Raw genomic sequence first — 23,390 nt, 5'->3', positions numbered from 1 at the left:
GTGAGGGCTCTTCTTAGCTTGGAGACTGCTCCCCTCTCGCTGTGTCCTCGCGTGGCAGAAAGACAGAGAGGAAGAGGGCTCTGGGGTCTCCTCTGATAATGGTTGCTAACCCTATCAGATCAGGGCCCCATCCTTTCGACCTCATTTAACCTTAATTATATACTTCCTTCCTTCAGATAGAGCCACAGTGGGCTTCAACCTGTGAATTTTGAGGAGACAAACATTTAGTCCACAACATGCACGCCAGTTTTTTCAGGACGAATCTCCCTTTTCCTTGTGAAGCACAAAGAGAAATGCTGTCGTGTACGACTGGCTGAGGCCATGACAGGCAGAGAGGCAGAGAGGGCTAGGTCTGGGCTGGGGCCCCGGATGCCCTGATGCTGGGGGCTGGGTGTTCTGACGCAGCTCTGCTAAGTCCCCAGTGCTGAATCCTAGGACCATCCAGCAGGATAAAGGCCTCAGGACGAAAACAGCACTCTCTGAAAACCACTCACTGTAGGCAGTACGAGAAACAGGCAATGTGAGAGAATTTCCAAGTGAAAGTGAGGGAAGGTTTGCAAAGAAACCAGGCAGGGCCAGTGCCGAGTGTGGACAACAAAGTGTGGGCCGCTAGTGAGTCGTCTCTGCAGGGGAATCACCAGATGTGGCTGAGACAATACAGCCCAAGCCCGCGCACAGCTCCCTTGCACCAGAGGATGGAAAAGGTGCTTTCCTAGTGGGATGAAGGCGTTATAGACCCGTTTGATCACGGCTGACAGAGCGCGACAGCGGGCTGGGCTGTCGGCGGGAAATGCCCAGCGATGAGACTTACCAGCCACCTCTGGAGACATTTCCGGAAGCTGCAGAAAGCCCCCATGCCTGGAAGGCAAGAACCCGGCTGTGTTATTTTAGGTTGATGCCTACACTTCCTGAAAGAATGAATGTACCTGTCGCTCACAGACCCCACGTGTATCAAATGTCTCTCATTGTTCACCCCAAATAAACTCTGCTGGAAGAGGGGTGGGGCTCGTAGGGGTGAATAAGAGGGGAGGTGGGCAGAGGGCAGGGGATGGAGGGAAGAGTGCAGGCTGGGGGTTCACAGGAAAGGTGGGTGAGGCTACGCCACTGGTGTGTGAGTGTCCTGGGGGGACTGGGGCGCCCTACAGCAACTGAACATTATTTTCTCACAGTCCTGGAGGCCAGTTGTCTGAAACCAAGGTGTCAGCGGCATGGTTCCTTCTGAAGACTCAGACGGAGACTCCTTCCTCGTCTCTTCCAGTTTCTGGTGTAGCCGCCAACGCTTGGCGTCCCTGAGCTTGTGGACGCATCACTCCAGTCTCTGTCTTGGTTACATCTGCAAAGACTCTATTTCCAAATAAATTCAGATTCACAGGAACTGGGGTTTAGGACTTGGACATATCTTTTGACATACCATTCAGCCCATTACATGGGGTCACCTTGTCCAAGGGCATCTCACTTCCGTTTCCCCACTGGCAAACCATGCTGGATCTGGACCGGACAAGAGGCTGTCCACCTTGCTGCCCCTTGAACGGCCCACACCAGGTACCTTAAAGAAAGAGGGTCCTGCCCCTCCCCCAGAGGTCCTAAGCTCTTTCCTCAGCTAGGGTGGGGACTGGTATTTCTTAATGAGATTCCCAGTAGTTGACAAACTTATCATGGTTTTCATGGGACTTTCCTGGAGTTCGCAGTGAAAGTCCCACATCCTAAGAAGTACCTCAACCCCGGCAAACCAGGACGGTGGGTTACTCCATCCCTAGGGCGGGCAGGGGTGAAAGCCACCGGAATTGACCCCTCTGAGGAGGGGCAGTGAGGCAGCCACCGGGGACGTCACCCCACCTGCCACTTGTTTACTCCTTCCCTCTGCCTCAGTGATGGCTTTGCCCAAAGCAGAGGGTGTAGCACACCTGCCTCCAGGTGCTGCAGTTAAAGCTGGATGTCCATTTAGAGGCAGCTGGCGGGAGCAGAACGTGCTCAAGCTTTTGTGTGCCCCTGAGGGACCTGAGCCTCTGGGGATCCACCCCGAACAGCCTGAGAAGTTTGGGGCGAGGCTAGCAGGCTCCTGCGCTTCCATTAAGCCCGTCCGCAGTATTTGGATGTGGGTGGTCCTCACCGCGCCCCGGGAAACATGGCTTTAGGTAATCGGTGTGACAGAGGGCAACCTGGACTGGGTCAGAAGCTGGGCCCGATTGCCTAGGGTGTCTTCCAAATACAGCATTTTTATAACTTCATCATGGCCATCCATCATGGCTAGTGTCCCTGGAAATACCCCCTTAGAGACAGGGGCACCTCCCCACCTCCAGCATGGCCTCACCAACCGGCAACTAGCAGAGCAGTCTCCAGACTCCACGCTGTCCCCGTCCAGAGCCCCCCAGCTCCCCTGTGCCCCGCAGCAGTTCTCACCTCCATCCCCACACCTCTGCCACCCAAGCCTCTTCTGTGCATCCTCCCCTGCCCCCCACCCCGGGTCAGGTAAGGCAGGCCCCGCACGGCCCCTCCTGCCCGCCCCTCTTGGATGGTGGTCGCCAGGGCTGCGCAGGGAACAGGATTCCAGGCAGCAGGCTGTGAGCAAGGCTGCCCACACCGTCCCTGGCCAGACAATATCTGGAGCCCCTCAATGGCCCTGCACGTCTGTCCCTTGGGACACAATGCCACATCCCAGGATGGCGCTGCGCACGTGTACATCTTGGCCTGCAGGGTAATGACAGATGTGATTTTGTAGTGGAGTCTGTTGAACCACTGTTCATAGGACCACAGAACTCAGAACCAGAGATGAGAAAGGCCCTTTGGAGGTCACCTAGTTCAATCTCGTCCTCTTCCAGAGGAGGAAGTGGGCAGAGTTTGGCCCAGACTCTGTCACCAACGGCAGGGAGCATAGGTCGGGTCCGCGGAGACACCGGTTCCAGGGTCGGGGAGCTCAACCTCATCCTGCGTGTTTGTGCGTGTGTGTGAGCGTGCAAAGGTGTGTGTCTGTATGTACACATGCGCGCATCTGATTGTGCAAGCCTGCAAGTGTTGTGAGTCTGTCTACAAACACGTGTGAGTTCACAGATACATTCACGTGTGCGTGTGAGAGTGTAGATGTGTGTGAGCGATTTTGCATAGGTGAGTGAGTGTGTGAGTGTGCACATATGACTGCAGCCATGTGTGAGTGTGTGTATACATATAAGTGTGTGTATACATATAAGTGTGAGTGTGAATGTGTGAGTGTCAATGAGTGTGTGTGTATCTTTAGGTTTAGCCCGGCACACTGCTGGCTTCCCCCAGTTCCCCAGTTCTTGGACACAGTGTAGGCAAGATGCTGGATTTTCTGCCCCAAAAGAGGGACCTGGGGGCTCTTTGCTGGATGGACCCGTGACCAGACACACCCAGACATGACGTCCTGAAGGGACATCCTTCTCCCCGCTGGTTAGAGTGGACGGTTATTTCTCCTCAAAGCATTTGCATGGAAAAGTCAAATGTGGAAAATCCCTGTGGCCGTCATGCAGAAAAAATACGCTGGAGGGAAACACCTCTCTGTGGATGAACTAGAAACAACCCGCACGCTTACCCTTTCTATGCCCGTAGGATATGAACGGCAGGGTGAGAGAGGACAGAGCTAGGAATAGGCTGCCAATTTTGAGGGTTTATTTTTTTAATTCATATGAGTTTCGATATAAAGAGAAAGCATGATGTGACAACATTTTATGGACACTTTCCAAACAGCAGGAAGCGCCCAGCTGGTAAAATGTCTTGACTTTGCTCCCCTCTCTTGGAGCTGTGACCTGACAGGGAGTGGAGTGGACTGTGAAGGATGTGCGCTTCGGGGCTGAACCCCACTCGTTGGCTGTGTGGCCCCTCAGACCCTCTGTTTCTTTATCTGTACAACGGGGATAAGGGACCTACTTTGCAGGGTGTTTCTGAAGATGAGAAAAAATGGTGCATGCACAGGGCCAATTTTGAGCTTTAAAATATAACATTATCTTTGAGTCCACCTTCATATTTTATAGAAGTGCTCATATGCTATAGCAGCAAAAGCTCTAAGAGATGACAGCATACTGTAATACAGATTCATCTCCCATTTTAAATGTTCATATTTCCCTTAATTATAATACTTTTCTGATTTATTCTGTTAGAGCTAGTTAAATTTTATTTTTTTGAATATTATATTATAGCTTTAACATGTTTTCTTTTCTTATTGACACTTTTTTTTTTAACCTCCTTTACAGCAGCAGAGTTTATGAGTCAGTCCTGTAGTACTGTTATTCTATAAAGGGTACTGTCTCCCAGGAGACTTGCATTAAGCCCCTTAGCTGCGTGATTATTTCCAGCTCCTTTTTTTGTCTTCTTGTCCTGGCATCTGTGATCTAGTCATTAACCAGGCAAATGCAGCAGTTAATCACCTCAGAAATTAATCTCCCGAGAATAAAAGACGTACTGATGTCCTTTGGGAGTTAGGGCCCTTCTGGCAGAACTGTTTTTTTATTTTGAACACAAGGGAATTATCCTTCTGAAACATGTAGCCAAGGTGGATCTCTGTTACCCTACTTGAAAGTTTTCTCAGTAGAACTAATGAGACCTTCATCTAATGTTAATAATTGTGCCTAGTCTAATGTTAAAAATTGTATCAAACAGTGAAAGACAGCCCAACGGAGGAATAAGGACGTGTCATCAACTAGGAAGTTTTTTTTTTTTTTTTTTTTTTGCGGTACGCGGGCCTCTCACTGTTGTGGCCTCTCCCGTTGCGGAGCACAGGCTCCGGACGCACAGGCTCAGCGGCCATGGCTCACGGGCCCAGCCGCTCCGCGGCACGTGGGATCTTCCCGGACCAGGGCACGAACCCGTGTCCCCTGCATCGGCTGGCAGACCCTCAACCACTGAGCCACCAGGGAAGCCCAACTAGGAAGTATTTGATACGAAATTTAAAAATCCAGTTCACACAACACACAATGGTTATGGAAATAAAACATAAATCAGCTATCATTCTGTCATCCCTCACCGTGTTGTAGTCCTCTGGTCCTTCCTGGGTTGGGCCCAATTTTACAGAATCATAGAGTTGTTGTCTTTTGGGGACGGAACTGTATGAGGTGCTGTTCTGATTTCACATGATAAGGTGCCGTTTCCACGCCGCTGAATGTCTTCATGGGGAGCACATCTGGGTCATGCTACATCCAGATGCTCTATAACAACTTACTCTCCCCTCCTCCCCCAAAGGCTCACTTCCACGCTTTGCGGGTTTAAATTCTAGCAAGTAATAAACATCTGAGACTGCAGCTTCATGGCCCTCAGACCAAGCCTCGGGAAGGGATCACTGGGTCATAGGAACGTTTTTATGGCTTTTGATCTGTTTTGTCCAATTGTGTGAAGGATGCTTTTCTGAATCTGATGCACCACTTTGATTTGCTGGTGTTTTCTGCTGCCAGTTTGGGACGATAAGGTAAGAGAATACTTTGGACTTGATGGAGGGAGTCAGATTCGGGTCTGAAATGTGTTTTCTGCGTAACAACGAGATGGGACCCAGAGATGCAGCCTGGCAGTTGGGTACTCACCTTTCCTGAAAGATGCCATCTGCCTGGAGGGAGAATGGGCTGTGACACGCAGGTGCCCCGAGGGACACTGCTGCGGCAGTGGTGGGTGTTAACGAGCAGGCATAAGGGAACGCTCCCGGCGAGCGCATCCTCTGAAGCCACTGCCACTGTCGGCGGCGCAGGGAAGGGAAGGGCCCTTTCTCTGGGTCCAGGCGGCCCAGGCCCCTTTGTGCTGCCACTCGGGAGAGGCCAGAGCCACTGCCACCGCCCGACCATGCTCAGGACCCTTGTGCTGGCGCTGCTGGCTCTGGTCACCGCCGTGGGCCCGAGCCAGGCCAGTGGCTTCACAGGTGAGGGGGCCGGGCTCTGTGCGGGGATGGCGGAGGGGTGATGGGCTCCCTGGGAGTGGGCCCCTAGAAGACGGCAGCCCTGCCTGCTGGGCAGGCAGAGATGCACCTGCTTTGAGAGGCAGGGTCTGCCCCTTCTTGGCCATACTTTTTCATAACCACAAAAGAGGTGGTGGGAATGCTTCCAAATCACCTGGGGCTTGGTGGGGTTCAAGTGTGGATTCTGAGTCAGTGGGTCTGGGAGGGGCCCGGAACTCTGCATTTCTGCCTGGGGTACAGATGTTACAGGCCTGCTGGCCACGCTGAGAGTAACACATTCCTGGAGAGTCAGAATCGAACCCTCTGGAAGCACAGCCCGTTAGTCTTCAACTTACAGATAAGGAGAGGGAGACCCAGAGTGGCCAGGGCCACAAAGCCGGCCGAGGGCAAGGTTTCCACCAGGGCTACCCCTGCCTTTGACCCTGGCTCAGACCTTCTTTGCCCGCCAGAGAGGGGGGATCATGAAGTGGGGCTTCCCGCTCACCTTGGGCTCTGTCAGCCCCGTTTCCTCAGCAAGTGGGGATGCAAGTGGCCCACGGGGACGTGAGGGACCAAGCACATGTCCAAGGCCCTTGAGAGACACGTGTCAGCTGCTAAAAACACGTTGGATTTCTGAAGCCCCAGATTTCAGAGAATTGAGATTGCAAACGTTTTACATCATTTTCCTATAGAAATCCATCGTATTCCGTTGGGAATTCAAACAGAGCCACTCTGTTTCTACCACCGACTTCAGTTTTGTACTAATTTAAACATTTTTCACCCATGGGCAGGATTCTGTGATTTTTTTTCTAATGAATTGTGATTAAAAAAAAACCAACTTGATATTTCCTTTGGAATGACTACTATGCAAACCATACAGCTCAGTGGCAGAACGAATGGGAATGTCTGGAAGCCAGAGGAGGCCTTAGGATGCATTTCATGTGCGGGAGGACCCCAGCAGGAGCGCTAGGTGGTCCGTCAGGGCTGCACGTCTGTTTGCTCCCAGGTACCACATGCTCCGGTACAGGCATGATTTCATTTAATTCTCCTACAACCTCAGGCACAGCTATGATTCTACAAATGACAAGGCTGGGGCACTGAGAGGGCAGGAAACGTGCTTAGAATCACACGGCTGGTACTAGTGAAGCTGGTGTGACTGCAGTCCTGACCCCAGAACCCACCAGAGCATTAAGATTGTCTACCTCTGGGATTAGAACCCAGGGCCCCTGCCTCCTGTGCTCCTGAAAGGATTTGTTGAGCAGCAGGATCTGCTAAGCGGTTTCTACTGTGAGCTCTGTCAAGAAGTCAGGCCTGGGGAGGCCTTGGTGGCCTCTCACAGAATGGGAAAAACAAAACATGGAGATCCAAGTGCAGTTTCACTTGGAAGGAGGAGCGTGTGCGCGTGCACGTGCGCGCACGTGTGCATGTTCTCGCGAACACATGCAAGGTGCCATCGCTCAACTAGTGACCACGTTTCACTGTGGCGTCTTCTCCAGCCCCTCATCCCAGTCACCTCTAAGCTCTGGCTTCGGAAGCCGCCTTCTCCTGCCCTACCCCACGCAGCCAACGGCCTCTTACTCCCTCCCAAAGCTTCCTGGGACCCGCCCTTTGGTGAATACAGGTCGGGTCTACTCCCAGAGGCCCTGCCACCCCAGGGGAGGCCACCACGTGCCTTGGGAGTGGGCTTGCTCTGGGGCAGTGGGCTTCAGCACTCGATTCTGCCCAGAGTAAGGCTGCGGGCTCTCCCAGCAGCCTGGGCGTGAGGGCTGGCTTGGCCCCATTTCTTCCTGGGGGTCACCGGTCCCTAAGTCTCGCTTTCTGCATGCTTGTGGGCATCCCTGAGGCCAAAGGTGGAACTATTCAGGGGTGCTGTCCTGGGGATGGGGATGAAGATGATTTCTCCTGCCCCCTCTGAGTTTCGCCCCAGAAATCCACCTTCTCACTGAAGGGTTTACACTGCAACATGGAGCCCCTACCCAGTGGCTGTACAGTCTCCTAAAGCTTAGAGCTCAGAGCTTGAGTATCTGAAAACGTGAATTACATTCAAAGCATTCATTCATCCTTCACTGACAGCCCAGGAAGGCAGCAAGTCCCACGCTGGCCGCAGATGTGGGAGGCACCCCACGGCCCTCCTGTCAGTTCCCTGGGGCTGCCTCAGCAAAGCCCCACAGACTGGGGGGCTTAGTGGTAGAGATTTATTTCTTCACAGTCTGGAGGCCAGAGGTTCAAGGTCAAGGTGTTGGCAGGGTTGGTTCCTCCTGAGGCTGGGAGGGAGAATCTGTCCCCGACACACCTCTCTGCAGCTTCTGATGGTTTGTGTTGCTGCCAATTTTAGGGACCCCTGGCTTGTAGTTGCATCACCCTGACCTATGCCTTCATCTCCTATTGCATCTCCCTGTGTGCATTCCTGCCTCTGTGTCCAAATTTTCCCTCTCATAAGGATGCCAGTCGTACTGGATCAGGGGCCACCCTACACCAATATCACCTCATCTTAACTAATTATGTCTGCAAAAACCCTTTTTCCGAGTACAGTCACATTCTGTGGTACTGGGGTTTAGAACTTCAACTTATGAATTTGGGATGGGACATATTTCAGTCCTCACATGGTCCCTGCTCTATGAGGCAACAGAGGCTCCCCGGGCAGATGGGACACCCCAGGACCCAGTGGCAGGTGGTCCACGACACAGGTGTCTGAGGCTGATGAAGGTAGTAGGTGATATGGGGTCTCGAGAACCAAGTGACAATTCTGATAAAGGCCATGGACATCTGTGCCCAGGAACCAGGCTCCAGGTGAGAGACACTTAGGGCCTGAGAAGGCCAGCTGGATGTCCCACCTCGGGCACTGTGTCCTCACTCCCGCTGACCACAGCAACCATCGGACTGAACTTTACCATCTATGAACTTCTCACATGTATTTGACTTGTGTGTTTATCTTTCATCTCATTCCAAAAAAATGGTGTCACTGCCATCGTGCCCCGCACTTAGTTGGCCTTTACTATGTATTCACTGAGGGAACCGCTGTGTATTCATGTCACACGTGACAGCCCTTGTTGCGGAGATACGAGGTGTGCGCAGGGCTCTCCAGCCCGCAGAGTCAGAGAACACGCAGCAGAGCCCAGGACAAGAGCCCCAGAAGCTTGGTTTCTCTGTGTCCCCTTATGTGTACAGTCAGACCCCTGGGTGCGGGCAGCCAGGGTCGGGCTGGGGTGGCATCTCCTGCTCTGTGGAGGAGGATTGCTCAGCCAGCAGGTGTCATGCTGCCTCCCTTGAGTCTATGCTACTGCATCACCTTCTCGGATACGGGCTGGTGGGCAGATCCCAAGGGGTCCGCCGTGTGCGGGTGTCTTGTTTCACCTGCTCTCGCAGAAGCAGAGGACTTGCAGAGAAGCCCTCAGATTGGTTTGATTCTGGCATTTTCTCCTCTTGTTTCTCCATCCTCCTCCCTCCCTCGTAGAAAAAGGCCTCTCCCTGCTGAGCTACCAGCTGTGCAACTACAGCGTGAGCCAGCACGTCCAGAGCGTGGAGGCAGTGCACACATCCCGCCTGACCTACGTTCCCTGCGGCTGGTGGGTCCCCTGGCGGCGCTGCCCCAAGACCGTCTACCAGACCCAGTACCTGGTGGTGGAGGTTCCTAAGCGGAGGAACGTGACCGACTGCTGCGAAGGCTATGAGCAGCTGGGCCTCTACTGCGTCCTGCGTGAGTCCTGCCCCGTCTTGGGATAGTCGCTGTTCATGCCCCCTGGCCCTGAACTGTCTAGAACACGGGTCCTCAGCCTCAGGTGTGCCACAGGGTCACCCATAGGGCCAGTCTAAGCACTGGCCTCACCCCGGATTTCAGGCCCGGGGGGGGCAGGGGTGAAGTACGAGTTCCCAGGTGATGGTGATGCCACCTGCCCGAGCCCCACTCTGGGAGCCTCTGTTTTGGGTGGTGGCTCTCAGACCTGGCTGCACACCGAAGTCCCCGGGGCAGCCTTAATAACGAGGACGCCTGGGTCCCCCTTCAGACACTCTGATGGATTCAGTCTGGGGCGTAGCCTGGGGGCCCTGGGATATTTCTTAAAGCTCCCCCAGCCATTCTAACAGGCAGCTGAGTTTGAGAACAGCATTGCGATCTCTTCTGTGATGGCAGCCAGCCTTGTCGTTCTAAAGGCTGTGAGACCCTAGTCTGTGAAAGAGATGGAAAGGGTCCCCTAGCTGTCCAGAGACTCCCAAGGCCTCTTACTCCCTCTGCGTGGTTCCAAAGACGCTTGGGGCGGCGACCAGACTTGCTGAGGCTGTCCCAGGCTCGTCTGAGGCCGGGTGGACGGGGCTGTGTGGCGTTCAGGGCTCAGCCTCTCGACACGGAGGGAACTTTCCAGAAGGCCTCTTCCGGGGGCCAGGGTGCAGGCGTGTGCTTGTGTGAATACGTGGAGGGGGGTGGTGGTGATCGTTTGAATCAGTTTCAGAGCTGAGATGAGTTTCTGAACAGGCAGGAGGCCTGCCTACACCCGCCCCCGTGGTGGAGGGGAAGTGGGAAAGGTGGCAATAGGGCACCCTGAGACTTGAGGCTGCCTCCTCCGAAATGCAGAGAGCACCAGCTCACAGGGTGTGGGAGCGGCTCCCGTGACCCGTCCATCCCCGGGGCCCCGGGCAGCAGGACAGCCGCAGGCTAGGGCGTGGACACGGCACACCAGGGGCGCCAGCCCTCCAGCCCTAGGGGCTAGCAGATGTAGAGTCTTGGGTCCCTCAGACCCTGCAGACGGGCTGGACCTGCAGTTATGCTGAGTGCATCTCCCTCAGCCTCCAAAGCCCGCAGAGGACGGGGTGGCTGACATGTGCACTCATGCAGCTCAGAGGGCCAGGCCCCGAGATGACCGGACCGCTCAGCGTTGAGCAGGTCACAGGAACACACCTCTTCTGGGAGTGTTAAAACGACACCACGGCCACCAATGCCGCCACCACCAATAAAAACCAGGAAGGGCCAGCTGGCCTCAGGTCCGCAGCTGGGTGCCTGTTGTGTATTCCCGCTGGTTCCCTGAAGGGACACTTTCAGGGGCGGTGCTGGGTCTGAGGAGTCCCTTCCCATGGTGACCGCGGCTCTCTGTCTGCCGTCCCTGCCTCCAAGGGCCCCATGCACAGCGGGAGCTGCCCCTGCCCTGGGAGCACGCTCTTCTGGGGCTGGGGGTCCCGGGTCGGGGAGGCCGCAGCCGGGGCACACGGCGCTTGGGTTGGAGAATCAGATCCTGGTAGAAGGAGGGGGCCCCACCCTAGCCCACCCGCCTTCCCCCACAGAGGCCACACTCTCCCCACCTGCTGTCAGTCTGTCGTGGGGCTGGTGAGGTCACAGGTTCAGAGGGCCAGAGGGGCCCCCAGGAGAGGCTGAGCCCCCCAGCCCCGCCCAGCCCGAGCAGTCACCTTTCTGTGTGGCCTGCTGCCCTCCCCCCAGGAGAGAAGGCGGGAGGCACCTGCTTCCTGGGAAGCAGGGACACAAGCTCATCTTGCTTCCCAGCGAACCAGCCTCCCGTGGGACTCAGCCCCACTTTTAAAGTGTTAGCGCCTTTAAATAGGGGCTCGCCAGGCAGGAGAGGCCCAGAACATTCTAGCTAGAGTCCCGTGGGCAGATCTGCTCTGGGGAAGCGCAGGTCATGGGGCGGCCAGTGTTTGGCGGGGGGCCAGGGTGGGAGGCGCTGGGGGCAAGGGGAGGACTCACCCTGAAGGCCCCCAGGCCCAGCAGAGGGGGCTGAATTGGGGTGGGGTGGGGTCCACAGTCCCCCCCGTGCCTTGGAAGGGTCACTCTGGAAGCAGCGTGGAGAGGACGCAGGCAGGATCCCAGAAGGAAGGAGAAGAGAGAGGAAAAGGGGTCTGTAAAAGCCAGTGGGAGATTCCTGGTCACTACAGGACGGGAGCAGACGGGGACACAGACCTGGGGAGGCGGGTGACTTGAACCCCTGTCGTATTTAGTTGGTGACGTTTGAGGAAGGGGCTGTGGCACGCGTGGGAGGGGCACAGTGAGGAGGAACGTCCAGGCACACGGCCCACTGGACACCTGCTCGGGCAGGTCCCGGCTTGCTGTCTGGGCCCCGCTTGACACTGCAGCTGCTGCGGGGCTGCCCTGTGACCGCAGGGGAGGGCATGGGGGGCTGCAGCACTTGTTCCTGCAGCTTGGGAGGCCCCCAGTGAGCCTCGGTCTCCCCCACCTCTGAGCTCAGGGACACCACGTGGGCAGCTAGAAGGTGCCTGGTGGGAAGTATTTACACCACGGGCACCAGCAGCTCAGCTTTCTCCACACCTGCCTGGCTCCTCGGATCAAAGCTGGTGCAGAGGTGCCTCACGACGGCTTGGCTCTCTGGAACCAGAGTGAGAGGTCCCTGTAAGTGATGCGCTGAGAGCCACTGGTTGACTGGCACAGAGGAGCCTGGGGCCACAGCCCGGATGTGGCAGCCTGGGCACCTGGGGCGGAGAGGCAGGCAGAAGGCACTCGCCTCCGGGCCGCCCGGGGCTGGGGTTTCTCACGTCTCGGCAACCTCAGCTCAGCGGTCTCATCCCCGGCAGCAGTGAAACCTCAGCTTTCCTTTCTTCTCTCTCTTCCCACTCAACAGTCAAGAACCCAAAAAAGGGAAGAGCATTATGTGAGAAGAGAACACGTGATTTTTTTTCAGTCTCAATGCCTTTTTCAATTTTTTTAAGTTCCACATTTGGAAGGCCATGATATAAGTCATATATGATCTTAGCTGTGGGAAGGCCATGATAAGCCATACATGATCTTAGTTGTGGGAAGGCCATGATAAGCCATATATGATCTTAGTTAAGTGTATTTTTACAGTACAAAAACGAATACACAAGCAACGTAGAAAATTTGGAAACAAAGAAAAGGGAAATTGCCCATAAGTCTGCCCTCCCCCCGCCCCCCCAAAAAACCCCCCTCCCGCAACAATGACCACGGTTAACATTTTCTTCTAGTTTCATTCAGGGAAGACCTTTTACAGAAGGGTGGTCACCCTGCTGGAGATGTTTTGCAGCACACTTGTACCCCTTGGCAATTTATCTGGAACTCTTCCGAGCCCATAAATCGTGTTCTCCAGCGTGATTTAATGCCCACAAGGCACCGCGTCACACGGATGGGTCAGCACTGAGCAATCTGTTACCACTTAGCATCTAGTGGTTTCCAATTTCTGGTTCTCATAAATAACGCTGCGATGAGTTTCATCTGGTGCAAACACTGCTGCACAAAAGTTGGAATACTTAGTCAGGATGGATTCCTCAGAGCAGAACTGAGCATCTCAGTGGGCACTCACCACCTGCTGCGACGCCCCTGTTCCCGCATGGTCCGTCTCCTCCACACGCCCTTCTGCACGGCAAGCCCAGGACCCCGCTGGACCCGGAGCCTACCCCAAACTTCCCTTCTGCCAGGCTGATGGCCAGGGCCCCTTTGAGGAAAGAGAATTCCGAGGAAGGGTTATTATCTGATTATTCCAGAGCGGATCCGATTCCCCAGCCCTAGAGAGTCCTGGGCTGTGACTCAGACAGAAATCTCCGCCTTATCTCGTGAACCGTGACTCACCTGGGGTTGCCAGGCGCTGGGCAGTCCTGGGTCATTGTTTGTGTCGAGTTAGGGAAGGAGAGGAGGATTTTTGACTTTCTACCAAGTTGGAACCATTTACTGTTCTCTCTGGCTCTCCGTAAGCCGGCCAGCCCTGAGGGATGGAGGGAGTTTCCCAGCAGCCTCCATATTAAGACGAACTTTAACTCGAAAGCACTTCTGTTGTGATCAGGTCACTGTTTTTGGAAGCCCGTTTCTCCTGGTGGCTATTTTCCTTTCATTTAGATGAACCTCTTGGTTGAGAATAGTTTTCAATTTCCAGACAAAGATTTGCAAAGACAGTAGAGAGAGTCCCCCTTCACCCCTCTCCCAGGGTCCCCAATGTTAGCTCTTACATTACCAGGGAGCAATTTCCCCAGTAAGGACCAACGTGGGTGCATTACTGCTTAATTCTACTCCACACTTTACTTGGATTTCCTTTTTTTTCCCCCTAATGTCATTTTTCACTCCCAGGAGCCCATGATACATTTAATCTCATGTTTCTTAACCGCCAGGCAGGAGAGGCCCAGAACATTCTAGCTAGAGTCCCGTGGTCAGAGGGACTGCCAACCGAGGCGGCTCGTTTTCACAATGGGAGAGAAAGCAACGTGTTCCCGATCCTTGGCGGGTGGCCCTCCAGGGGTCTCGGCATTTCCATCCCAGCACAGCCTCTCTCGGGCTGCACCAAAGTTGTCCCTGCATGGCCGCTTCTCCAGGACGTCAGACATCGGAATAGCCACCGGGGCAACTAGGAAGTGAGGAGGGGGCCGAGGACAGCGTGGAGAGGAGAACGCGCTTGACAGTGACCGCCAAGCCCAGGCTCGCGAGGAGAGAGCTGACGGGGACCCACGCAGCTGCCTTGGGGATGTGTTCCCAGCAGGAGGGGCCGCCACCTTCTTTCTGGCTGTGGAGCATCCCGCAGAGACCCTGGAGAGCCCCAGAGGACCACCCTTAGGACCCCGGCCCCTCGGCCCTTCCTTTCCACCTGGCGACCCCACGCATCCTCCCGAGGGGCTGGCCCTCCCCAGCTCTGAGGGCGCGTTTCCAGAGCACGGCTGTCACGCCTTCGCTGACTGTCCTGGAGTTTGGGGAGCCCCGAGTGGCTCTTCTGAATGTCACATAGGACACAGAGCTTTACGTGGACCTGGGCAGGAGGCAGATGGGTTTGAGCGACACCCAGTCGGGCCTGGAGCCCTCGTCCCCGGGTGGGTGGGCGGAGCTCACACAGGCCCTTCCTCGGACGCTGGTGCTGGGGTCTTTCCTTCCTTGTGCTCCCTCCCTGCTGCCCTCAGCCCCCGGACGCTCACGGCTGCCCAGCTTCCTGCATCCCATGCTGCCCTGAGCTCCATCCACTGCTGGGCCTGCACAGACCCGGCAGGGGGGTCAGCCCTGCCGCGCCCGACACCCAGCCACCGAGCGAGTGTCCGGCAGCATCAGCTGGCGCCCTGGCCACCTCCCTGCAGAGAGCAGCACGCCCGCTCCCCCCGGGTTCCTGTTCTTCTCTCCCTCTCCTGTGCTTTCCTGTCCCCTGAATGTCAGCACCCTGGCTCCCGGCTAGTCCCCTAGGAGCCCCCGGATTCTCAGATAGTTCCTGCTTTTATCAGATCTCTGAAAGCTCTTTGCATTAGAAGCCCATGCCTCCGCCAGCCCTCACCACACCTGGCTGCACATCCCCCGTCGTCTTTGCCTCCTGCAGGCTCCTGTCTGCATCGTCTGCCCCGAGCTGCGTCCCACCGAGCATGTTGTGAGTGCTGGCCCTGGAGGTGTGCAGCCCACAGCCCCGCTGATTGACCTCAGCGGACTTCCCGGGCATTGACCAGGGGAGGGGACAGGGCCTCGCTGCCCCCCATCTCCATGTGCGCCTCCAGAAAGCGCGCCACACTTCACATCCGCACGGCCAAATCCTGGCTCCACCCAAGGCCACTCTTCCTGCAGCTTCTCCCGGAAATGGTGCCGAGTGGATGCCCAGGCCTGAAGCCTTGGAACCATCTTGAAGCTTCTCTTTCTTTTACACCCTGTCCTGTCTGTCAGCACGTCCTGCGGGCACTTCCAGCTACAGGCACTCAGGATCTGAGGCTTCCTGCTTGTTTCCACCCATCACCCTGGTCCAGCCTCCACCAGCTCTCGCCTGGACCATCACAATAGGCTCTTGACAGGCGCGGCTGCCAGAGCAGCGCAGGGATTAGCAAGTCAGGCCGCCCTCAGGGAGGCTGTGGACGCAGGACAGGGAAGGGAAGGGGCAGAGGCAGGGGACGATTTCACGGCATTGGCCACGGGTCGGAAGGTGGTTTGCATACGGGGTGCGGCAGCTCCAGCCCCCAAGGGCCACCTGAGGGTCCTAGGAGGTGGGGATGCAGAGGTTGGCAGAGCAGTGAGAGTCTGGGCAGGGCACCACAGTGTCCCCTTCACCACAGACCTGCCCCAAACCCCCAGGGCACCCACCTCAACACCACGGGGGTCTTTCCGTGGCCCAGCCCACCTGCTCACCCACCGCGCCCTCACCAGCCCCGGGGACCTCCTTCTCACCTTTGGGGGGCCCAGCGCATTCCCACTTCCTGGGCCTCAAGCTACAGGCTGTCCCCCCAGTGCCCCGGCCCCTGCAGAGACCCCCGTTCAGGGTGGCCTTCCCTGCCTACCTGCCCCTGGGCCCTGCTTCTTCCCCGCAGCTCTCATTCATCTGAGCTTTTGTAGGCCTATTGGCATATTGGTCTCTGTCCAACATCTAAGTGTCCTGAGGCAGGGACTTTGCCTCGGGCCCACTGCTGGGTCACGGGTACCTTGCTTTGTGCCTGGCACATAGTAGGTGCTCAATAAATATTCAATGAGTGAGTGAGTCAGCTGTCAGGACACAGAGCAGCAAGGGGGCCTCTACGGGCGTGGTAGAGAGCCCTGTACATGGACTCCTGAGGCCTAGAGGAACAGGACACCCGGGCCCCCAGCTTCCTGGGAGAAGCTGCCCTCCTCCCAGGAAAGACGGTCAGGCTACGTTGGAGTCAGAGCAAACGGCCTCCATGGCTGCTCTGCAGGACAGGGCGAGGCCCTGCCCGGGCCTGGTGGTGGCCCTTGAGTGGGCTGCCCTGTGCGCCTCGGAACCGCAGACAGAGCCCAGTGCCAGGAGGCATCCAGACACAGCGCCACGCAGGCCATCCGGGGTTCTACAGCCAATAGCACTGATCGCTGCTCGCTTGTCCCCCAGCCCTGAATCGGTCTGAGGAGTTCGCATCTAGACCCGGCATCTGCCCGGTGGTGAGGCCAGAAGCGTCTACCTCGCCATGCACCGTGGATACGGACTGTCCTGGTCTTCAGAAGTGCTGCCCTTCGTCAGGGGGCCCCCGCTGCTTGGCCCCTGCCCCCCGAGGTAGGGCTGAGGCCTGATCTGGGAGAAGGTGGGAGGAGGAGTGAGTTTCTGGTAGCAGCAGCCCGGGTTTTGTGGGGAGCCTGCAGCCTGTGCACGGGCCCATTTCACTCATAAAATCCGGCCACTGACCCCTCAGGGGGAGAAGTGTGCTCACAGCTGCCCTGAGGGGGTTAGACGTTCCTGGAAAAGCAGGGACCCCAGTTTCCCAAGATTGCCTGGGGAGGCCCTCAGAGCTCCCGGTGAGCTTGCTGGGAGCTGAGCTGTGTCAGAGCTGGGAGGTTTAGGACTGTCTGCTTGTGCAGCCCCACGGGGACCCAAAATCCTTCCCAGGCCCCCGTCTGGCAAGTCAGTGCAGGCCCCCAGGAGAAGAGGTGGTCAAGGTTCAGAGCCAGGGAAACACATATAAACTGTATATATATATATAACGTGCAATATACGATATATTATAAAACATGAAGTATTAGTATAATATATATCTTATTAGCATAGTATAAAGTAATAGTATACATAATGTAAATATTATGTTACATATAATATATAATGATACTATTCTACTGTATACATTATAGCATATATGTTACAAGTAATATGCATCATGTTATCTAATATACCTTGTGTACAATAGTACATTCTACGGTATAAATGGGACCATAGATAACATAAGAGCAGCGGGGGCAGGGGGGCGGAAGCGTGCCACCCCATTCCCCAGGGGCCTCCTGTGGCCCCAGCCTGTCCTGGGCCTGAGGCTCATCCCTGTGCCCTCGGGCAGCTCCAGAGAGGAAGCTGGCGAGTTTCTGGTACAACGTGACCGTCCTGGTGAAGATGGACTTCACGGAGCTCCAGCAGGCGGACCCCAGGCTGCTGGATCACATGAGGCTTCTGCACTCCATGGTAGGTGTCGGGGTGTCGGGAGGGGTTCCACAAGAGACCCCAGCTGACTGACTCTGAACCAAATGTGGATTCTCACTTAAAAACAGCTTGGGGCTTCCCTGGTGGCGCAGTGGTTGAGAGTCCGCCTGCCGATGCAGGGGACGCGGGTTCATACCCCGATCCGGGAAGATCCCACATGCCGCGGAGCGGCTGGGCCCGTGAGCCATGGCCGCTGGGCCTGCGCGTCCGGAGCCTGTGCTCCGCAACAGGAGAGGCCACAACAGTGAGAGGCCACAACAGTGAGAGGCCCGCGTACCGCAAAAAAAAAAAAAAAAAAAAACCAGCTTGAAAGAGATACGATTTTTGTGCAATAAAATGCCCTCTCGGAAGGGTGCAGTTTGGTGTGTTTTGAGGTACGTGGCGTGCAAGCCCTACCCTATCACGACGTGAAGCAGGAAACTCCTCTTTTCAGGGTCTGTTGCTTAAGGCCCGGGTGCAGCCTTCCCAGGCCCCAGAGCTGTGCCCTTGAGCACCTCTCTCACGCATCCCCGAGTTCTGGCTCCCGCTTTAGGGAAGTCCCAGGAGTTCTGGAAGGTGCTGAGATGGGGACCTCTAGACTGGGCTCCTCTGCCTTGGCACTGTCGACGTTTGCGGCTGCATGGCTCTGTCATGGGGCTGCCTGTCCCCACAGGGTTTCGCAGCAGGCCTGGCTCTACCCAAAAGAGGCCAGAAACGTGCCCGGCTGTGACAACCAAAACTGTCTCTAGATGTGGCCACAGGACCCCTGAGGGGCAAGGCCTGCACCCCACCCCCGGGAGGGAGCCCCAGCCTAGACACAGCTCACGCTTGCTGACGCCTCAGCAGCACCTTGCAACCAGCAGGACGTCTTCACGCTCTGGGAGTCGCCCCACCCCCGCCCAGGTCCTGGGAGCCCAGCTGGGGGCAGGCACTGCTCACCACCACCTGACGGTGCCTGCCCGGGGTGGTGGTCTGACCTCAGGACCCGCTTCCCAGGTGAGTGCCCTGCAGTCACCCCACGCTGGGAAGGGCCCTGCATTTGTATAATGCTCTGCTGTTGCCTCTTGAAATGCTTAATAATTTTTGAACAAGGGGCTGCACATTTCCTTCCGCACTGGACCCCTCACACTGTGTGGTTGGTCCTTCCTGACTGTCAGGTCCCGTAGATGTGGCCTCTGGGTCATGAAATCAGACCAGAGTTGGCCAGGGTGAGCCCAAAACAGATGGCACACACCCTCACCTTGCTCTGGGCTGTCCAGTAAAATGGCTTGAGAGGTACTCCCAAAGGTCACCTTGACCCAGAAGCCTCTTTAACTGTCCCAGCTAGAAGAGATTTTTGTGTTTTCTTAGCTGGGGATGCCTAGCTGGCCAGTAAGAACATGGCTCTGGAGCCAGACTGCATGGATTCAAATCCCAATACTGTCACTCATCAGCTGTGTGACCTTGCTCAAGTTACTTAACCTCTCTGTGCCTTAGATACCTACTCTATTAAACAGGAATAATCATAAGCCTACATGAGACAGTGGCTGTGAGGTTTAGACAGTACATTAAAAAGCTTAAAACGATGCTGATCCACGTAGGTTCTGAGCTGCTGTGATTGTTGGTTTTTGAATGTTATTGTTCTCGTCACCCTTTGCCTCTTCATGTGTGAAGGTTTTGTTCCTCCCCTCAGGAGAGCCTGTCCACATGGGCTCCTGACTGCAGCAGGTGCTGGGCGCCCTAACTGAGGGATTTGCACGAGGCCAGTGTTGACTTCCTGATCTGCCTCCCCCTGTGAAGGGTTTCAAGTCTGCTGAGGAGGGCGCGGGCTCCAGGGCCCCCCAAACACCTTTCTGGTTTCCAGGGAAGACTTGTGGGTTTGTTGGCAAATCCTGCTTCGGTGATGCCCTTCTGCCTGGTAGTCACGCTGTTTGCCTGTCTTCCCAAGGCAAATATCAACGCTACCTTGAGATTTCGGGATATTAGACTGGAACAAAAAGAATTCATATGAAATGAGAAAAGGGATCATTCAATTTCAGAAAATATCAGATGTGGTTTGACGTCCAGTTCCCCAATTCCAGACCTGATTCTCTGTTGTCAGCTGCAAGGGCGGGGACCGGTGGGGGGACCCTGGTTGACCGGTGTCTCTTCCTGGGGCTGCGGTAGCAGACCACACAGCAGAGGTCCGCTCCAGGCGTCTCCTTAGCTTCTCCCTGTGTCCTCACATTGTTTCCTCTGCCAGTGTCTGTCTGTGTCCAAACGTCTTCTTTGTGGAAGGACACCAGTCATCTTGGACCAAGGCCCACCCTAATGAGCTCATCTTAACTAACTACATCTGCAACGGCCCTATCTCCAAATAAGGTCACATTCTGAGGTTCTGGGGGATTAGGACTCCAACATGGGGATTTTTTTTGGGGAGGGGGACACAATTCAACCCCAAAGTATTTATAATCTGGTTTGCGGGACTTTATTGGAATGACAACAGAAATAAAAATATTGGAGAGAGTTTTTTGCTGCACAGGAGAATGGTGTGTGTGTGTGTGGTGTGTGTGTGTTGTGTGTGTGTGTGTGCAGTTAATTGTAACGTCCCTAGGCCTCTGTCTCCGTGTCTGTCCGATGGGTGCGTCCTTCCACCACCTGATGCTCTGACTCTGGTTTCACAGGTCACCAGTGCCCTGCAGCCACTGGACACCGCTGTCCACCACTTGCACTCGGCCGGGGGGGACACCTCGATCACGGTGTCCTGGCTGCTGCTGGGTCTGCCGCAGCCGGAGCCTGTGGCCCGCATCTCTGCGGCGCTGGACGGCGTGGTGAAACGCATCTATGAAGTGATTGACATCCGGGTGCAAGGTGTGGCTTCCCTTTGTTGTGCCCTTGGGGGCGGGGACCGCTGGAGTGGGAGAATCATCCAGTGGGTGAGGGGCGGTCAGACCCACCTTTAGCTCATCCCAGCCCAGAGTTTAAACTCCAAGTTCCGAAGCCGAGATTTTGAGAACTCGTTCTGTGCTAGCATCCCCTTCCCCTTCCCTCCTTCCGGCCTCCTCCTAAGCCTCTCACGTCCAGTTTCTCCTTCCATCCAGGTGGAGGCTGGAGAACAAATCCTAGAACAGCACACAAATAACCCATTTGCTCAGTTCTCGGGTTCCCAAATTTCCTTGTGGCCTCTTTCCCACCCTCGCTAAGGACATCCTTACATCTCGAAGGCTCTTAAAGCAGAGTTGGCACAAATCTGAGTTTGGTGCAGCAGATAGATGTGTTTCTGGAAGAAATTACCTGGCTTTTCTTTTCTTTTTTTCCTGTCCATGTCAGGGTTTGGCAAACTTTCTGAAGAAGGCCAGATAGTAAATATTTTTGGCTGTGGGCCACATGGCCTGTTTCAACAGCTCAGCTTTGCAAAGTGGCATGAAAGTAAGCTTGGACAGTCCGTGAGCAGACGGCTGGGCTCCAACAGCACTTTCCTTCCCGCTACAGAAGGCAGCTGGAGTTTGCTGCACCCTTAGGAGGATGGCTGCTCTCGTGAGGCAGCTCTTTCTATGCCGCTGAAGGTCACACAGAAAGACGCCAGGGTCTGGAGCCCAGGGAAAGCTCTAGTGATGGCCTTCCCTTCAACTCTACAAATGTTCTTGAAAACCAAACCGAGCAGCGCCCTTAAACCAAGTGCTTGTCTCGTCCGTTCTGACAGGTTTCCGTCTGGAGACCCTAGAAACTCCCCAGCAGGTGAACCAGGAGGGGTTAGCTCACGAGGCAGCGAGAGAGAAGGCGTGCGGCAGGACCCGCGGGCGCGTCCGCGGGAGGGTCCGCGGGAGGGGGTCAGAGAGACTCCGTTATGGGGTGCGGCTCTGATTGGGTGGCTGAGGAGAGGGAGGGGTAAGGGGGTGGGGCTTGTTCTAGGTTGGATGCTGTCAGAAAGCAGAGGCAGTTCTGTGATTGGGTATTTCAATCAATCTCATCCGCGGGGAGGGGTAACCAGCATGAAGACGAGCTAGGGTTAGTAAAGAACGAACAGCCCCTCACTGCGGCCAAGAGAGCGGTTGGTGCTCGGTGGGGGACGGTGGCCATTTTTTTCCGTCTGGCTTAGATAAAAGGGTGATATGGCCTTGCTCGGTCCTGGCGGCAGAGAAGCCTGGCTTCCTGTTCTGGGCAGGTGCACCTGCCCGACAGGAGAGGGCCAGGCCCCTTCTGCAGGTCAAGGGCTGCTCTGCCCTATTTCTCCATCCATACACTGCCGTCCACAGGATAGATGCTTGGGAAGGATGTCTGGACCTCATGATTTCAGACTCAACACAGCCCCAAAGTGATCTGCTCGGGCCACAGCGCCCACCCAAGCGCATGGAGCTGTGCCTTGAGCCGTGGGCCAGCTGCTCCGGTGAAGAGGGTTGTGACCGATGGGGCCTCTGAGGCAGGGCATCAAGAGGCCCCTGGGGACCGCAGCCCAGACCACTTCCTCAGCACGTGCGATACACATCTAGAGGTTAATGGGAAGGACCGATGGCCCTGATGAGTATTCCCACCTGTTCTCCTTTCCCACAGACGTAGATGAATGTGCCTATGACGAACTCAACGCCTGCTCTGGGAGGGGACGGTGTCTAAACATGGAGGGCTCGTACCAGTGCCTCGGTCACCCGGAGTCGCCCAGCTCGTCCCCCCAGAAGCTGGATGGCAGCTGTGAAGGTGAGCGACCGGGCACTCCAGGTGGGGAAGGAAGGCCTTAAGGAAGCCTCAGTTGAGATGCAGACACACCTTATCCACTTTGGCCTCTAGAATTCTCTCTTCTTTCTGGAACCTGATTTATGGCTTTAACAACATTGTTACGGGAGTACAAGGATAAGTCGCTCCCAGTCTCAGCACCGTGGCCAATTGTTTTTATTTTCTCCTGTTTCCTTCCAGTTTTTTTGTTTTTGACCTTATTTAAATCCTGCCACATATTCAATTTTGTATCTTGCTTTCTTCACTTCCCATTATGTCATGTAAAGGTTTCCAAGAAGCAACCTTGTCTTCATAATTACGATTTTCAATGCTTGAGTAACGGTGGTATGCTACAGCAGGGATACAATGCTCTTAGCTAGTTCCCTCGTGGGGGACTTGTATGTCACCTCCAACATTCCTCTCTGAAAACTACAACTTTCGCTAGCATTGTGAAGTGGTTGGGGAGAATCTTGTTATAACTGAGTTGGAATAAATTAGTGATTTAATCCTCATGTTCTTTTCCCTTTAAGGGGAGAGGGGTGATTGAGTGGTGGCTATTCCTAGGGTCTCTGGAGTTTTAAAAATGCACCTACCAGCCCCACCTCTGCAGCCAGACTCGCCCGTCCTGTGCCCTGGGGGCTTTGTCCGATTAGAACTGTGCATCTCCTCTGTGCACGATGTACCCACAAAGCTTTGCACAGAATCCCAGCAGCCCGTCCTAGATCTCCTGCGCTGTGGCCTCAGGGGGGAGCAACCCGACCCGCCATGTGAACAGAAGTTTGGAATATACAGTTATTGACAATACTCTGCTCGGTTATCTGAGAAGACTCTGTTCACAGGCAGGAGTGCTGCCAAACTGCCACGCTGACAGCTCAACATAAACAGGGAAAGCGCACCACCCCGACCTCAGTTCCAACAGGGCAGAAAAGACAAAGCCGGTGTCTCCCGATCAGAAAGTTAGAGCGAATTCCAATCGCATATGGTGAAGGGAAACAGCACATGTTTTAAATTTAGAAGCTAATATAATAAATGAGCTATCTGCTGGAACGGGT

At 55.4% G+C, this 23,390-nt stretch overlaps 1 protein-coding gene across 1 annotated transcript in view; it reads left to right on the top strand.

The window, feature by feature from the left end:
• Positions 1-5,778: 5,778 nt before the first annotated feature.
• UMODL1 (uromodulin like 1) overlaps positions 5,779-23,390 on the top strand; it is a gene marked incomplete at both ends in the record, with an annotated part of 60,357 nt that continues 42,745 nt past the window's right edge. The window contains 6 exons of the mRNA XM_082840414.1: positions 5,779-5,854; positions 9,324-9,566; positions 16,624-16,785; positions 17,555-17,676; positions 20,316-20,502; positions 22,183-22,323. Coding sequence (XP_082696540.1) covers positions 5,779-5,854; positions 9,324-9,566; positions 16,624-16,785; positions 17,555-17,676; positions 20,316-20,502; positions 22,183-22,323 — 931 coding nt within the window. The remainder of the gene's footprint in view (positions 5,855-9,323; positions 9,567-16,623; positions 16,786-17,554; positions 17,677-20,315; positions 20,503-22,182; positions 22,324-23,390) is intronic.

This window comes from Leucopleurus acutus (assembly GCF_964270905.1).
Source record: "Leucopleurus acutus genome assembly, chromosome: 5".
NCBI classification, from domain to species: Eukaryota; Metazoa; Chordata; class Mammalia; order Artiodactyla; family Delphinidae; genus Leucopleurus; species Leucopleurus acutus.
The sequence above is the reverse complement of the archived record's forward strand: the minus strand, read 5'-3'. Positions and strand labels throughout refer to the sequence as shown.